Source organism: Miscanthus floridulus, chromosome 6 (genome assembly GCF_019320115.1).
Source record: "Miscanthus floridulus cultivar M001 chromosome 6, ASM1932011v1, whole genome shotgun sequence".
NCBI lineage: Eukaryota > Viridiplantae > Streptophyta > Magnoliopsida > Poales > Poaceae > Miscanthus > Miscanthus floridulus.
The window spans coordinates 142,711,793-142,728,644 of NC_089585.1; the positions used below are offsets into that span (position 1 = coordinate 142,711,793).

Sequence of the window (16,852 nt, forward strand, 5' to 3'; positions counted from 1 at the left end):
AATCTAATACAATATACTCCCTAGTAAATTATATATAATGCTGCAGCTGATTTTAATTTGAGCCCTAGTTGTACTGTATCTTGCCGGTTCTTAATTAACTTGCTGTACTGAAACTTGTTGATTAATGTTAGTTACTGTATTAATTAAGCAGTAAAAAGTATGTATACTAGCCCTATGTTGGTTAATGCCATTATATTATATAGTATTATTTTGTAACTCTGCATGTATGTATACTAGTAACCAACCCCTTATCAGTAGCAGTCAAAATCAACCGTGTATTCATTCATTGTGCACTAATTTATGCCTGATGGATGAATAGAACTATTCTACCTTGAAAAGCGACTCCGATCCTCCCGTAGGAATAGCAATTCCTTGCGCCTCACGCAGCTAATCTCCCCTCCCCTCAAAGAAAGATTTCTCCAACCTCTTGTCTCCTTTTGCATCCTCCGGTCCCTTAGCTTTTGGTCTCTTCTCCCTTTTTCTTTCTTTTTGATTGATGTATAATATATATATAGACTTTTGAGTCACCAAATAACACAAACCCTGTGTTTATTTGTTTATTTATTATTATGTGGCCAGGAAAGGCAGGGTCCTTGACATGGAGCCATATATAAACACACAAGGAGGGGAGGGACTAAGTAAGGAGCTCTCATCCAAGCTAGCAGCTCAGCTCTCTCCACTCCCTTTGTGCTGTGCTGTGCAGTCGTTGCATGCATGTCCTTGCTGTTCTTCAGTTTGTTGCAACACTACTTTGCTCGCTCCCCTTCTCCTTCGCTCCTTCTTGTTGGGGCAGTTAGCTAGGTGAGAGTGCAGTGGAGCTCATCAGCGATAGCAATGGAGGTAGAGGCTTGCTACAACTACGGCTTCCCTCCTGCAGACAGAGGCAGGCACCAACCACCACCTCCACCACCATATGGGCATGGCCCCCTTCCTCACACTGCAGGTATATGTTCTTTAGTTTCTGATTCTTTTCCCCCCCCTTTCAGCTCATCTCTTCGCCGATCTCTTGTTGGTCCATTCTTGCTTCTTCTCGAGAAAAAAAACCTACTTATTTGATTCCTGAATTTGGTTCCTTTAGATTTTTCTCTCACCCTTTTGCCTTTTATTTAATTTTTCCTGTAACTTCATCTTACTGCTGCTTTGGAAAACATTTGGTCTGGCTGCTCTGGTCTGGTCTGTCTTGAGGACGTACCTAGTGGATTCAGTTCTGTGTGTTATATCCATTCTGTTTCGTCAGATGCAACAAGAATTTCCATCAGGAGAAATAAATGTCCTTTCTTGCTTTTCTGTGGTGGTAAATTAAGGAGACTGACCTCAAGTTGGAATCTGTAGCTTTATAATACAACAAAAAAATATATTTGCAATGGAACGCTGAAATGGAAACTGAGCACCTTTTTCTTCAGTACAAGGAATCGTTTTGACAGAAAATACAACTATTCTGCTGAACATAGCGAAAAGCGGTTTTAACTGATTATTGTTTATTTCAGAAGATGGTGAGTTGTGGGAGTACTTCCCTTGCCCTTTTTGCTACATCGAGATTGAGGTGCCTTTCATCTGCGACCACCTTCAGGAGGAGCATTGCTTTGACACCAGAAATGCTGTAAGTATTACTACTTTGCAAAGCTACTCTGATCAATCAGGGTATGATCTCAGTATGCAACCTGGAATCTCTCTCTTCTAGGTCATAGTCTGTCACTGTAATTATTTTCAACCACAAGTCACTGTAGTTATTTTCAACCACAAGTCCTAAAAGCCATTAATGATGCTAATACTCACCTAATCACCACCCTATTCATCTACCAAATCTGAATACTGATGAAATCTGACAGACAGTTTTAACGGTTTATTACTGATGAACTTCAGGTTTGTCCGATCTGCGCCAACAATCTAGGGAAAGACATGGCGGCACATTTCAGAGTGCAACACTCGCATCTTCTCAAGGTAATTATGTTCCTGCTACTTAAGGATTTTTTCCCCCAATGAGAAATAGCAGTCCATGCTCTAGTATTTCACTCATGAACTAACTGATCATGATTCATGACAGAGGAGGAAGCCTTACAGGCCAAGCTCATGCCCTGCGGCTGCCACCAGCTCAGCATCTGGGAAGGGAACAGCAACATATGAAGTGAACTCTTACTATGAAGAGCCAGAACCACAGCACTACAGGATGAACAGCAGGCCATACAAAGATCCTGCACCTGATCCACTGCTCTCCCAGTTCATCTGCAGCTTCGCGCAGGCCGACGACGCAGTCCCAAGTGATGGCAACGCCGAAAAGGGTGTCTCAGATGATCAGAGGTAGTTCAGATTTTCAATTGCCGACAAATCCCAAGTGTTGGCCGTGCCAGTATCACAAAGTGACAGTGGTTTCTCTTTTTTCCCAGGTTGAAGTTGAACAAGGGAGCAACAGCGAGTGATGATGCATCATCCAAGCTGGGATTGGAGGAGAGGCTGCAGAGGATCGACTTTCTGACGGAGATACTCATGTCCACCATTCTTTGATGTGTTGCTGCTATCTAGGGTTTCTTGAGCAGCTCTAGGCATGGCTATTAGGATGTGTTTTCTGGGTGCAGACGTCGCTGTCACGTAAGCAAAAGCAATTCCCTGCACACATGTACACCTAATACATGTACACGTACCTATACGGCTATACTATAACCTTCGCTATCTATAGAATGAAGTGGTATATTTGGCCATCCTTGTCCATCTGAAATGTTTTCTGCAGAATTTTCGTGTGCCCATACAGTCAAGTTTAGAGATACAACAGTCAGAAACTCAGAATATAAACTCTGAATTGACAAAACATATCATTCACATTTCACAAGAGAATTTCCCAGTTAGTTTGTGAAAATTGGGAACCTGGTTTCTGTGCTCGCAGTATGTGATACCACAATAACCAGATCCTAGTGAGAACAAACCCGGGTGAAATATACAGGACGAAGGATCAAAGAATCTAGATTGATATATTTATAATGTCACGTATGCTCTACATGTATCATCAATATCTAACTCTATTCGAAGAGCTACTGCTGGACAAAAAGAAAAAGGTGAGTGGATTTAACATGTGAGCTTTTATCTTAGGAGACAAATGTTACATTCGGAGGAGTAACTCCCATCATCTCGTAATATGCTTTCTCAGCTTCTGCCATTCTTGTCTGGAAGAGTCCCCATTCTTTCCGGCAACGCTCTCTTACCTACATATAGACAGCACCAGGATAAAGATCAGTCACAGCTTGACCAGCCTCGACACACTCTTATACTCACAAAAGATGAGATCTAACAAAGTCGTCAGATTCATACCCCTTCCCATGGTGCCCTCCCATTCTCCGACTGCCCCTGTGCATTTTGAAGATGGGACAAGGTTGACATTAGATGCAATTCAGGCACTACAGTAGAATCTGATGGTACACAGTTTGCTTCATTTTTTTCGCTTTACCTGGTTCCCGAGAGAAGGAACCACTTGGTGTACAATCCATTGGGAATCAACGACACCGATTTTCTCATGAGCAGGCTGCAAAGAGTTTTAAAGGCTTAATTGAAGGCATGGACAAGGTGTTCAAAAGCTACTCTGCTGAAAAAGGCTTTCTTGTAGCAAATAACTGAAAAAGGTGTTATCAAGGGCCAGCAGAAGTAGTCACAAATTCTCTTCAATGATTCAACTATGTTGTGAAGTGCGTACCTCCACACATTTCCGGAGAGCAAAATCGAGACCCCATCCATGAACTAGGTCATTCTGCAACAAGAAGAAGATATCAACCAAACCAAGCCAAGTGGACGGGTAGAGTGCAGACACTGAAATTGTGTTATACCTGAATCATATGCCAGACACATCTCCATGCATCTCTGGAGAAAACTGGAGCCATTATTTCAACAAACCTGTACAGCAAACAGATCAGGTAGGTTCCTCGATACAAAGCAAGCAGAGCAAGCAGATTCAGCTACTATGGGGGCAAAATTACATACCCAGCGCACGGAGGAACATGAGGATCAGAGCACCAGCCTTCTCTCTCCTCTGTAACCCTGTCAGAGCCAGTTTTATAAGATTCCTTTTTTAACTTCTTTTTTTTAAAAATTCTATGTCCCAGCAAAGAGTCTGGACATTGTAGCCTGGCACCACCACCAGGCTTAAAATTTTTCTATCCTCATGCAAAGAACATTTTCATAAACAATGCCTCCACATCTTTATCTATGTTAGTCGTTGAATTCTCACTCTTGGTAGTAGGAGAATTCTTACTCTCATCGAGAGAGGATGACACTAGGAGTTGGGACAATTTTTCTTGTCTATTTCTCACACAAGCTCACACAAATGCCATACCAACCTGAGGGGTTGGGGTTACATATAAATATGCTGCTAGCCAGCCAAGCATATGCCAAGATGCTAGTCTAAGATGCTAGTCTAAGATGCTAATATGATGTCCTAGCTAAGATGCTGTCCTCTAGTCTAAGATGCTGTCCTCTAAGATGCTGTCATCTATTTTAAGATGCTGTCCTAAAAACAGAAAAACAGCCACAAGGACCATGACCATGTGAGCATCACAGCCCCACAAAGACCAGCCACACATGAGACTTATCCATCATTCTCCCCCTAAGTCTTGTGCGTCGTCTTGTGGGAGAGTTGAACCATCCCGGTCCTGGAGCAGAGCTCAAGGAACTTGATCCTCCCAAGGGGCTTGGTGAGCAGGTCCGCAAGCTGGTCCTTGGTGTTGATGTAGCTCGCCTTGATGCTCCCTTCCTCCAAACAGCCTCGGATGAAGTGGTACCTCACCCGGATGTGCTTGCTGCGTTCGTGGAACACGGGGTTCTTTGCCAGGGCCAGAGCGAACTTGCTGTCCACCCTGAGCTCCACCGCTCTAGTGTCTCTGCCGAGGAGATCACCAAGCAGTCGAGCGAGCCAGAGCGCCTGAGTCGAAGCGGTGGAGGCCGCTATGTACTCGGCCTCGCAGCTGGACAGGGCCACCACCTGCTGCTTGACCGACTGCCAGCTAACGAGGCACTTGCCGAGGAAGAAGAGGATCCCGCTCGTGCTCTTGCTGGTGTCGATGTCGCCGGTGTGGTCGCTGTCGCTGTACCCGACGAAGTGTGCCGCCCCAGGGCACCTCGGGTAGTAGAGGCCGTGGTCGAGAGTCCCCGCAGCGTAGCGGATGATCCTCTTCACAGCCTGTTGGTGCTCCGTCGTCGGTCGCTGCATGAACCGACTAACGTAGCCGACGGAGAATGCCAAGTCCGGCCGTGTGTGGGCGAGGTAGCGAAGGCTCCCCACAAGAGGCCGGTACTGCGTAGCGTCCACCTCCTCCGTCGTGCTGTCGCGGCTCAGCTTCAGCCTCTCCTCCATCGGAGTGAGAGCTGGGTTGCAGTCGGTGAGCCCAGCTAGCTCAACGACGCGCTTGGCGTAGGCGGTCTGTCGAAGCGTGATCCCAGAGTCATCCTGGCGCACCTCGATTCCCAGGTAGAAGGAGAGAGGCCCCAGGTCACTCATCTGGAAGGTGGCCTTCATCTTTTCCTTGAATGCTGCCACCTCCGCATCCTTGGTGCCGGTGATCACCAAGTCGTCGACGTAGACACCCACCAGCAGGGCATTTTCTCCATTGCCCCGTCGGTAGATGGCCGCCTCGTGCGGGCTTTGCTCGAAGCCCATCCCCTTTAGCGTGGAATCCAGCTTGGCATTCCACGCCCTCGGTGCCTGCCGCAAGTCATAGAGGGCCTTGCGCAGGCGGAGCACCTTGCCCTCCTTGCCGGGGATCGCAAATCCCGGCGGCTGGTGCACGTAGACCTCCTCCTTCAAGTCGCCGTTAAGGAACGCCGACTTGACGTCCATGTGATGAACACGCCAGCCCTCCTGGGCAGCTAGCGCAAGGAGGAGTCGCACGGACTCCATCCGTGCCACGGGAGCAAAGGCGTCGTCGAAGTCTACCCCCTCCTGCTGCACGAAACCTCGTGCCACCAAGCGAGCCTTGTGCTTGACGATGGCACAGGCTTCATCCCTTTTCAGCTTGTACACCCACTTAAGGGTGATCGCGCGATGACCACGAGGAAGGTCAGCAAGCTCCCAGGTGCGGTTCTTCTCAACCGCATCCATCTCCAACTGCATCGCGGCGCGCCATGCCGCGTGTCTCTCGGCCTCTGCGAACGACCGAGGCTCGCCGTCGTCACACGCAAGGTGCAACTGCGCCTCCAGGTCCTCCAGGTCGTGAGGCACCAGTCCCGGCACCAACTGGTCGCCGAGAAGGTTCTCCATCGTACGGTACCGCAACGGCTCGCCGTCGTGGTACGCGTCGATGCGCTCCTCGTCGTGAGAGAGCGGAGTAGCGAGCTCAACCGGGCTGTGCTCGACACGAGCTGGTGTTGGAGTAGTCGTGCCCGGAGAGGTGCCTGTCGGTGCTGGAGTGCGTGGCGTTGCCGGCTGTGGTGAAGCCGGCGAAGAACTCATCGCAGCCGAGGTCCTGGCTGGAGAGCGTGGAGCTGTCGGAGTAGCAGGCGCTGGGGTCGGTGGAGGCTCGGGGACTGGGGTAGACGCGCTCGCCGAAGAAGAGCTGCCTACTCCCCCATCTCCCTCGAAGTGGACGTACTCGACAGTGAAGTCGTCGTACGTCGGAGCCGAGCCATCGTCCACCGCCTTGTCCCACGCCCATCCTCGCCCTTCGTCGAACACAACGTCGCGCACCGTGCGCACACGCTGTGTCTTCGGGTCGAGGATGCGGTAGGCCTTCGAGCCCTCCGCGTAGCCGATGAACACTCCCGGAGTGCTCCTGTCGTCGAGCTTGCTGATGTGGCCAAGCTCCTTGGCGAACGCGAGGCAGCCGAAGACCCGCAAGTGGGAGACCGCCGGCTTGCGCCCATGCCAAGCCTCGTACGGCGTCCTGCCGTCGAGCGCCTTGGTAGGCGAGCGGTTGAGGATGTAGACGGCCGTCACCACCGCCTCTCCCCAGAAGACAGCCGGCATCCCCCTCTGCTTGAGGAGGGCCCAAGCCATCCCCACAACCGTCTGGTTGCGCCGCTCGACGACGCCGTTCTGCTGCGGGCTGTACGGCGCGGAGTAGTGGCGCTGAATGCCCTCGTCAGCGCAGTACGACGCGAATTCAGCCGCCGTGAATTCACCGCCGTTGTCGGTGCGCAGCACGCGCAGCTTGCGGCCGCACTCCGCCTCCGCAGCAGCCTGCGCGCGTCTGATGGCGTCTGCAGCCTCTCCCTTGCTGCCGAGGACCATCACCCACATGTAGCGGGAGAGGTCGTCGACGAGCAGCAGGAAGTAGCGTCGTCCTCCCGGTGTGGCCGGTGTCACCGGGCCACACAAGTCCCCGTGCACGAGCTCGAGCCTCTCCTTGGCTCGAAAGCTCACCCGCTGGGGAAAGGGGAGTCGCCTCTGCTTCGTCAACACGCAGACGTCGCAGAGCTGCTCCACATGGTCGAGGCACGGCAGGTCTCGCACCATCTCCGTGGCACTGAGCCGCTTCAGGGCCTCAAAGTGAAGGTGCCCGAAACGCTCGTGCCACTGCCACGCCTCGTCGTCCCGACGAGCAGCGAGACAGAGGGGTTGTGCCACCTGCACGTTAAGGACGTAGAGTCAATTTGCGCTTCTGGATACCTTGGCAAGAAGGCGACGACGACGATCCCAAATCCTCATGACTCCGTCCTCAACCACCACGCGCGAACCGTTCTCATCCAGCTGTCCCAAGCTGATGATGGAGTTCCTCAACGCGGGGATGTAGTAGACTCCGGTGAGAAGCCTGTGCTCACCAGACACGGCGGTGAAGATGATGGAGCCGACGCCCTTGATCTCCACGCCGGAGGCATCCCCAAACTTGACGGAGCCTCGGACGCTAGAGTCAAGCTCGGTGAAGAACTCCCGTCGACCGGTCATGTGATGGGTGGCGCCGGTGTCGAGGCACCACCCGTCAGTCTTGTCGTTGCCGGAGCTGTCGCCGAGGAGGGCGTGTGCTTTTGGCTCGTCAAGGTGGAGGAGAGCCGCTGCGGCCGGTGCCGCTGGAGGTAGCTCGATGCTGGCATGTACCATGAACAGAGCCGGCTCCTCCTCCGCCTGTGCGACGTGGGCCTGGCCGCGTCGTGGCTGTCGACAGTCCTTGGCCCAATGGCCAAGCTGGCCGCAGTTGCGGCAGGCGTCGTCTCGTGCTGGCTTGTGCCTGCCGGCGGCGCCGCCCTGGGCGCCTCCGCGGGCATCACCCTCGGCACGTCCTCGCGCCCCGGCCTGGGCGTCTCTGCGCGCCTTGCGTGGCTTGCCACGCTTGCGGCCGCCTGTCGCGGAAGAAGGCTCCCCCTTCCTCCGGTCACCTTGGCTGGCAAGCCACTGCTCCCGAGTGAGGAGGAGCTTCCCGCCAGTGGTGATGGGCCCCGAGAGGGACTGTGGCTCATCGTTGTCGACGACCTTGAGGCGACCTATCGCCTCCTCGATCAACATCGTGGAGAGATCCAGCAGAGACTCGATCGAGCGAGCCATCTGCTTGTACTTCTCGGGGACGCAGCGGAAGAGCTTTTCGACAGCTCTCTCCTCGCCGTAAGTGTCGTCGCCGAACTGCACCATCTTCTGCAACAGAGTGTTGAGACGGAGAGCAAAGTCATCAACGTCCTCACCTGGCTTGAAGGCCAGGTTCTCCCACTCCTTGCGAAGTGCCTGCAGTGTGGACTTGCGGGCGCGGTCGCTCCCGATGCGTGCCGCAGCGATGGCGTCCCAAGCCTCCTTGGCAGTCCGCTTGCTGGTAAGCGAGAACTGCATCTCGGGTGGGACTGCAGCGATGAGAGCATCCAGCGCCCGTCGATCTAGGTCGTAGTCGACGTCACCATACCGGACTGCCTCCCACATGTGCCGCACCTGGAGCTTTACCCTCATCACCGCAGCCCACTCGACGTAGTTGGTCTTGGTGAGGGTAGGCCACCCACCGCCGGGACCGACGTCCCTGACAACAGCCTGGAGCCCGTGGTAACCACGGTACCGATCCGGGAAGAGAGAGCCACGCTGCCTGTGAATGCCGCGCTCTCCATCGACCCGTCGGTACCGATCCGGGGAGAGAGAGCCACGCTGCCTGTGAAGGCCGCGCTCTCCATCGACCCGTCCGCCACCGTTGCCGTGCGCGCCTCCTCCAGGAGCGCCGCCGCCGTGCGCGCCTCCTCCAGGAGCGCCACCGGCGCGTCCGCGCCTGTCTGGGCTGCCGCCGCGCTCGTGGGCGTGCGCGCCTCCTCCAGGAGCGCCGCCAGCGCGTCCGCGCCTGTCTGGGCTGCCGCCACGCTCGTGGACGTGCGCGGCTGCCCACTGCGCCGCCCGCGCTCGCGCTTGCCTCCCTCTCCAGCAGCTCGAGGTCTGCGTCGGCGGTGTCGTCAGCGGAAATGGAGCTGCTGATGCTGCCGCACAGAGCCTCGACCTCCGCCGCCGCCGCACGCGCTGCATTCGCCGCCGCCGCCGCTTCCGCCTCCGCTCTGGCTGCTGCCAGCTCCGCCGCTGCCAGCCTCGACGCCCTTGCCGCCGCCGCAGCGGTCTCTGCCGCCGCTCGCTCGCGTTCCTCTGCCGCGGCAAGTTCGGCCTCCTGCCGACGCCGCGTGCTCGAGGCGACCGAGCGCTGAGACTGCCCTGCGGACATGACGCGCTATCGGGGGGCTGCTGCGTGGGGAGAGGGCTGCTTCAGACGAGCTGGGAGAGGAGTGAACAGGAGCGGCCGGAGGAGCTGCTGCTGCCAACAGCTGGGGCTGTTGTGGGGCTGGGAGAGAAGATGAGCAAGAGATGCTCAGGCTACAGGATAATACGGCTCTGATACCAGTTGTTAGTCGTTGAATTCTCACTCTTGGTAGTAGGAGAATTCTTACTCTCATCGAGAGAGGATGACACTAGGAGTTGGGGCAATTTTTCTTGTCTATTTCTCACACAAGCTCACACAAATGTCATACCAACCTGAGGGGTTGGGGTTACATATTTATAGGCTGCTAGCCAGCCAAGCATATGCCAAGATGCTAGTCTAAGATGCTAATATGCTGTCCTAGCTAAGATGATGTCCTCTAGTCTAAGATGCTGTCCTCTAAGATGCTGTCCTCTAGTCTAAGATGTTGTCCTAAAAACAGAAAAACAGCCACAAGGACCATGACCATGTGAGCATCACAGCCCCACAAAGACCAGCCACACATGAGACTTATCCATCAATCTATACATTAAGTAACACATATTTCTAGAGGATAAAGCAAAAGGATCGTTGCCCCACTTACATATGAACCTGACGATCCCCTCTTCTCTTGGTCATCTGCCATGTCAATCCCCTATCTGGCTCTAAACCAGGTTGTGAGATTTCTAGTCTATATTTCTTGACAAGTTTAATGTACCTGCAATCAAATCATATTAGCGAATCACCTACAAAACATGATATGAAGAAATGGTCAAGTGAAGATCGAAATTACATACTCATCTCCGTTAAAATGATCAACTCCAAGGTCCTCATCCCAGATAAATACATACTCATAGGCTGCCACGATATCAGGGTGCAAGAATCTTTTAGCATACCACCTAGAGGTCATGATAATCATAAAATTTTTAGAACCACAACCACTCTCAATATCGAAACGTGTAAAGAATAATAAAGAATCAGAGCACACACCATTTTGCTTGTTTCCGGGCGCTTACATGGATAGCTCGCTTTGACCACTCATATTCATCCCATTCAGTCACCCGGCCATCATAGTGAAACAACAGGATTGCAAAATCATTTGAAAACTGCAACAGCAACCAAAGGGAAAAAAGAATCAGGTAATTTGCCAAGTTATTACTACATGATGATATGTGTGCGTTTACAAATGAATTTGAAGTTGCCAAAACAAAGAAAACGGCGGTAGTCCCGGCTAGACAATAGAACTTGGGATGTAAGAGTAGTGTCAGATGTAAATAGTCTCTAAAAGTTACCTTCTTGACAGCCCTATTTATGTTATCTTTCTGTGAAATGCCAACAGTGAAAGTAACAAGGTACTTTGGCTTGAAGGGTAGATCCTGTAAATTTAAATATCCGCATCAGCAAGGATGTTAATGTGCAAGTTACGGAACATGTGTGAGAATTAGCTAAAACATTGAGGTTAATTTTGACAAAGCATCATGGCTCGGGTGCTGAAATTAAGATGGAAATAATCAACTTTTATGGAAGATAAAGCCACAAAGGGCAGCATGAAAAAAAGGGGGGCTAAAAATCAGCAAGAATACAGTGCATATATGAGCTGGATAAATAGTAAGACAAGAACTCGTAGCAACACTAAGATTTTGAGCAAATTACTTATTTCACCAACAGCGGGATAACAAAAAAATATTGAAAAGATGCATTCGAGAAGCACACAAGCATCATAAGAATTTACAAGATGACAAAGGAGCAAGCATATTCTAAATCTTGCTGACAATGTGAAGGGAAGGATATAGCGGAATCTCATCTGAAATACATAATAGTATGGGATGAGAAGTGAATACAAGAATAGTTACCTCATCTGGGTTTCCCCATAACCTGTGCTGATGAAAATCAGACTCTGGTACAACAATACCAGGTGCTAGGCTCTCGGCGCCCCTGGGGTTTGTTGGTACATAAATCTACAAAGTTATCAACCAAGGACTTTTTTTATTAGATTTGACAGATATACTGAAGGAGGCAGGGTTGGTCACAGGACAAAAATCTGAGGTGTAATCCTCAACAATACATCTCACAGGAGGATGAGATGTACTGATTAGTTCAGGAAGTGCACAGGATCGTACCTTGAAGTTGTCACTTGAGATTGGTTCAGAGCCATTTCCCCTTGTGTTCCTGGCCGCAGTCCAAGCATGATTAAGTATAGCTTGAGCTGAGAGGCCTGAGTTCTTGTCCTCTATGTAGGAGACGATGCTAGATGGAAAGTGAAGCTGCAACATACGTATTTTTTGTGGGAAACAGTAATGAGTCACGATCGTTGAGATGCTATTGCCTAGCTGCTGCATATGGAATTATGGATAGACCATGCCCCATACCTTTGTTATGCTAACTGTTGGGAACGAGATTCCGATAAAGAAACCAAAGACCGCACCAACGATCGTTACTACAATAAGCCTCATGCTTTCGTTAGGCTTCCTGATGGCACTGTAAGTAAAGGAGCAAAGATGGAAAAGAAAGATATGCATCACAGCAGAGGATAGGGAAAAAAACGGTAGCAGTAATGAACTGAAAGGGATGGATGGCGTGCAAACCTGCGTGCAAGTACCGGAAGTTTGGCCATTGCCTGGAACAGCGGGAAAAGTATGAAAGACGGAGACCTGCGAGCGGCGACTTTTACGCATTGCTCAACGGGAGCATAATGACGGCGATAGCTGGAGTGTGATGGACACCAAGAAATCGCCCACCTGGTCCTCCTGGATGCGTGGATTAAGGAGGAGGTTATGCTTGCAGAATAATTCTCGTGCGTACTGTTGGTATGCAAAGGCGAAGATAAAGGTGGAAGAGGATTGGATTCGTGTTGGTCCCGGCGATGAGAATATTGGTTATCTCGTCTGTAGCAGTAGTAACGCCTAAGCCTAACCAAGACGAATGGGATGGGAAAACCCTCCGTCCATCCCTCCATCCATCCCTATAGTACTAGTACTGGCAACTGGATGGAGTATTAATGGTGTTGCCCTCAGAATAATAATAAATAAAATAAAATAAAATAAAATAAATGAATGATAACGCGGTGTGGTGTTCCCCTGCCCTCTAGAAATGGCAACGGCATTCCGTATGAATGAATGGTGGATACAATCCAGTATCCTCTATGCCCGGTGGTGTGGTAGTTTGCTTTGCTGACGGGATTGGTCGCCCTCGCCGCAGCAGCAGGAAGAAAATTATATAATAAAATGATAATAATAACAGCAGCAGATGGAAGGGAAGGCACTAGGCATGTATGGAATGGAACGAACGACGGAATGGAGATGGAAATGAAGAATCGATTGAGCTGCTCTGCCAATGCATCCATCCCCCTCAGGAGTCAGGAGGGTTGTGTGCGGAACTAAATAATAATATTATACTCGTAATAAAATCTAAAGCCTTGTTCTCGAGACGAGATGGGGATTACTTACCTGAATGAATGGAAGCAGGCGGGCGGGCGGGCAGGCAGGGTGCTGCAATGGCGCGTGGACGGCGGCGGCGGAGAAACCCTAGGCTAGAGCCAGAGAAGGGAGGCTGCTGGCGGGCTCGGGGAGAGGGGGAGTCTGGGGAGAGGAATCCGGCGCGTGCAGGGAAGGAAGGGACGCGTGTGCGTGTGCGTGTGCGTGACGTGAACGCAGCGAGAGATTTGATTTGTTCCTGTTCCAGCAGAGACCAGAACGAACGAGCCCACGACGCTTCGTTGCGGTTGCCCTTGCTGGCGTGGCTAGCTCGGCAGTCTGGCTTGCCTCCCTTCTCTGCATCCAGCTGTCTGGTGAACACCCACCCAAGAAAGGTGTGATTGGTTGTCCGGACGAGACGGTAGTAAGGTCCATCCGGCACGAGTTGGTGAAGTGAAGTCGTGATTGGTATCCCGGCTCGCACCATATGCGTGCTTCTCTCCATACCTTTCCCCTCCGCCATCCCGCACGCCTCCATCTTCTCGATTTCTCCTTCTCTCTCGGTCCTGGACACCGCGATGCTTGGCGGGAACTATTTCGGCTTGCGCGGGAGATCTCGTCCTGGGCTAGGGTTACCGCCCCTATTTCGCGCCTCTCCTTCCTCCTCTAGTTTGGTGCGCTCTCTCCTCTTCCTCCCCATTGAGCTCGCGGTCAACCTCCACCGGCGGATTCGTGTTGGTCCTCCAGTGCCCCGACAGTATATCTCACCTGCCCCCATCTCCTACCCCTCACTGTGCGGTGATTTCTGTTGAATCGTTTGTGGATTTTGTTTGCCGTCCACTGATATTAGGGTTCATGTTCTTAGATACTTAGATCTGGACGACATTTTTACTGATCTATGTTTACATTTGCTTTCGTCTTGTTCCGCCCTCAGATCTGTATGATGTGCACCTCTTATTTGTTGTACACATGTGTTGTCACCTAGATTTTGCACATGATGATGCTTAGTCCGATTTACAAACTGAGCAAAGTGCCTTGTTCGATAATGTTTACTTTGTAACCCTAGGCGCTGGAGGAGCACCCTATGGTGTGGCAGCCGCATCTTGCTTAAGTCCATAGCTCTGATTCTAGTGAGGGTTCTTTGTGCTGAAGCATCTAGAATTTATGATTGTGATGTTCAATCTCTTGATATGACTGTGATGTTCAAACTCTTGATATCTATTTGGCCAATGATGCAACATGAAAAATAAACTCTGAGGTGGCTGCAATTTGTTTTTTGTGCATTCTGTATGATTCTCATGACTATCATCAAACCATGGGACATGATCTTAGTTTTCTTCTGTCTATTTTTGTTTGCCTTGGCAGCCACCTATGATTGAGTATCTGGAAATTGTACCAACATATCGTTAAGCTGGGGCCTCACTTACTTTGCCAATGATGATATCATATTAAGCATGTCAACTACGTTACCAAGAACCGATGACCTTGAGCTTGTGTTGAGGTACTGGAACTTTGTTTCTTACTCTGTTGGTTTCTTATGCTCCAAGCTCAAGGTCAACCGAGGAGCAACTAGTATCTGAGGCCAATGTGTTGAATACTACATCATTTGATCACCATCTTATTATTGGTATTTTGTGTACCTGGGCTACATGCCATGCACAGGTCACTGGTTTTCCAAACTGTTGAGTAGGGTGGTAACCTCACCAAAACCATACCTGGGTGCTCACACCTTCTGTCGTGCGCCAAACCAAACACAGCTGGGCACACCAATTCATACCACAAAACTATCCGCACAAGCAACCAAACACGATTCCTATGATCCAGTATGCTACACTTATTTGCAACCAAACAGGCCAAGGTGCATGGTCTCATCTAGGATAGTTCGAGCCTGCACAGGCCCTCCATCCCGGCTGGCAGACCAAGGAGCAACCAATCATGTCCGAAATGTACACCACCGGAACCGGAACCGGAATAGTCAGTCTACTGCGGATGGACCAATACGTTATACCACGTCTCGCTACTTACTATTCTACGATCAACGATAGACGGCGGCTCAAAAAGTTGAAACCTTTTTTCCTCGAATACGCAAAAAGATTTGTATATCATTGTAATTAAGAAGAAGGGTTTAACTATACACACGACACGCTTCTAATGAGCGCCTTAGGAGGTCTTACAGTTGTGACTGGACCTTCCTAACAGACTGTTTCGAACTTCGATATTACATAAAAGTAAATAACCTAACTAAGAGCAGCGCAGTAACCTACGGAGCTAGACATCTTTGCTACTGGGCGCGCGACCCTGCTCCGTCATCCGAGAAGAGTCTTCTACCAGTCATAGCATTGGTCGCCGGGAACAGCACGTCCAGTGCTTCGACTTAGCTCGACATCAAGTTCCTTGCGAATAAGTCGTTGTATGCTTACTTGGACGCGGATGAGATTTGAGCTGCTGGCGGTGCAAAGCCCATCCTCTGCATGAGGAGCACCTCGCCCCGCTTGGAGGTCGGAATGTGCGCAAGTGCCTAAGCGGCAATCCGTCTGCTCTGTTTTGGCAGGGTTGCCTTGTGGTTGCCACCTTCTGCCTTGGTGGGCTGGCGATTAATGGCGACATTCGCTTGAGCTGCACCTCCTCAGTGAACCGTGCGAGACGCCGGACAGGTTCGCGTGGTGTGGGTGTCGCGTCGCTGGGGGTGGTGCAACCATCTGTGACGCCGGGTGCTCCTGCTCGTGGTGGCGTAAGCTGTGGTGGCCCTTGCACTGGCGACATCAGAGACAAGCCTGTCGTCCACTGAGCACCCATCGCCAGGGAACAGGTGTCCACCACTGGTGCTTCAACCTCCTGAGGGGCTGTCGTAGCAGGTAGACACTCAGGTGTTGCTGCTCTCATTGGTCGGCTCACGACGGGCGAGGCGACAAGCTCCTCCAACATCGGGTCGAACGAGACGACCCATGCGGGAGGTCCCGCGCTCGCACACAACGCCAATGACAGCGGATCTGGCTCAAGGAAGCAAAGTATAGTAGCAGAAGAAGCGGCGTTGTCGGCAAGTGCGCCCCTGAAGGGTCGAGATGGCGACTAGAGGGGGGGTGAATAGTCTTTTCTAAAAACTTAATCGCGTCGACTAACCGATACAAATGCGGAATTAAAACTATCGGTCTAGCCAAGACTATACCCCACTATATATGTTCACTAGCACCTTGCAAAGATAACAATTATGCAACAAAGGTGCCGGGCTAGCTAGAGCTCTCCTAAACAATTCTAAGAGTAAGGTTACACAAACCTATGCCACTAGTACTTTAAGTGACAAGGGAGCTCCTACATATGCTAGTAAGCATAAGCACAAAGCTAACTAAGCTCACTAGCAATGCTCAATAACAAGGCAACCAATGCCTAATTAGAGAGCGCAAATACTTAGTTACACAAACTAAGCAATGTGACTAACAAGGTTACTAAAACCAAATTAGCCACGCAAGGGAGCTACTTCTATGCTACACAAGCAAGAAGGTAATTAGCAAGCTACACAAGCTATCTAATTACTAGAGCAACTACACAAGCACAATGTATGTGAAAGTAATTACAAGCTTGTGTAAGGGGGTTGCAAACCAACGGGAAGAACAAAGATGACACGATGATTTTTCTCCCGAGGTTCACGTGTTTGCCAACACGCTAGTCCCCGTTGAGACAAGCTTCAAGGTTGCCGCCGGTCCTCTTGCTAGTGGTGACTCGCAAGTCACACTCTCCCACGTGGAGTGCTTACCACAAGCTCTAGCACTTGACCCGGCCGGACCACTTGTCGCCCTTCGCGTCTCGCTTTACTAGAGTTGCTCTTCACGGCTCCCGCGGGGC

General features: G+C 51.0%; 2 protein-coding genes across 5 annotated transcripts; one reads left to right on the plus strand and one right to left on the minus strand.

The window, feature by feature from the left end:
* Positions 1 to 622: 622 nt before the first annotated feature.
* On the plus strand, positions 623 to 2,696 carry LOC136457196 (protein DEHYDRATION-INDUCED 19 homolog 5-like). Of its 2 annotated transcripts, none has more exons than XM_066457243.1 (5): positions 623 to 943; positions 1,491 to 1,600; positions 1,864 to 1,941; positions 2,045 to 2,298; positions 2,385 to 2,696. In XM_066457243.1, the coding sequence occupies exons 1-5, from the start codon at positions 835 to 837 to the stop codon at positions 2,500 to 2,502; spliced, it is 669 nt and encodes a 222-aa protein (XP_066313340.1). In that variant the 5' UTR covers positions 623 to 834; the 3' UTR covers positions 2,503 to 2,696. The 2 variants fall into 2 exon arrangements, with proteins under 2 accessions (XP_066313340.1, XP_066313338.1); XM_066457241.1 differs by having other exon boundaries at positions 624 to 943; positions 1,488 to 1,600.
* A 242-nt stretch (positions 2,697 to 2,938) lies between these two features.
* On the minus strand, positions 2,939 to 13,389 carry LOC136457195 (uncharacterized). Of its 3 annotated transcripts, XM_066457239.1 has the most exons (15): positions 13,046 to 13,389; positions 12,185 to 12,346; positions 11,969 to 12,077; positions 11,720 to 11,863; positions 11,453 to 11,557; positions 10,892 to 10,975; positions 10,590 to 10,705; positions 10,397 to 10,498; positions 10,204 to 10,317; positions 3,964 to 4,020; positions 3,810 to 3,876; positions 3,680 to 3,733; positions 3,437 to 3,511; positions 3,301 to 3,336; positions 2,939 to 3,194 (listed from the first exon to the last, which is right to left on the minus strand). In XM_066457239.1, the coding sequence occupies exons 2-15, from the start codon at positions 12,211 to 12,213 to the stop codon at positions 3,078 to 3,080; spliced, it is 1,209 nt and encodes a 402-aa protein (XP_066313336.1). In that variant the 5' UTR covers positions 12,214 to 12,346; positions 13,046 to 13,389; the 3' UTR covers positions 2,939 to 3,077. The 3 variants fall into 3 exon arrangements, with proteins under 3 accessions (XP_066313336.1, XP_066313337.1, XP_066313335.1); XM_066457240.1 differs by lacking the exon at positions 12,185 to 12,346; XM_066457238.1 differs by lacking the exon at positions 13,046 to 13,389 and having other exon boundaries at positions 12,185 to 12,954.
* Positions 13,390 to 16,852: the final 3,463 nt, after the last annotated feature.

Coding starts and splice junctions, on each gene's coding strand:
- LOC136457196 (XM_066457241.1), top strand. CDS start 835: ATGGAGGTAGAGGCTTGCTACAACTACGGCTTCCCTCCTGCAGACAGA. Junction 1,601..1,863: donor GCTTTGACACCAGAAATGCT/GTAAGTATTACT, acceptor GATGAACTTCAG/GTTTGTCCGATCTGCGCCAA. Junction 2,299..2,384: donor GGTGTCTCAGATGATCAGAG/GTAGTTCAGATT, acceptor CTTTTTTCCCAG/GTTGAAGTTGAACAAGGGAG.
- LOC136457195 (XM_066457238.1), bottom strand. CDS start 12,555: ATGGAGGGATGGACGGAGGGTTTTCCCATCCCATTCGTCTTGGTTAGG. Junction 12,078..12,184: donor CTTCCGGTACTTGCACGCAG/GTTTGCACGCCA, acceptor CTTTACTTACAG/TGCCATCAGGAAGCCTAACG. Junction 10,976..11,452: donor TATGGGGAAACCCAGATGAG/GTAACTATTCTT, acceptor TTAAATTTACAG/GATCTACCCTTCAAGCCAAA.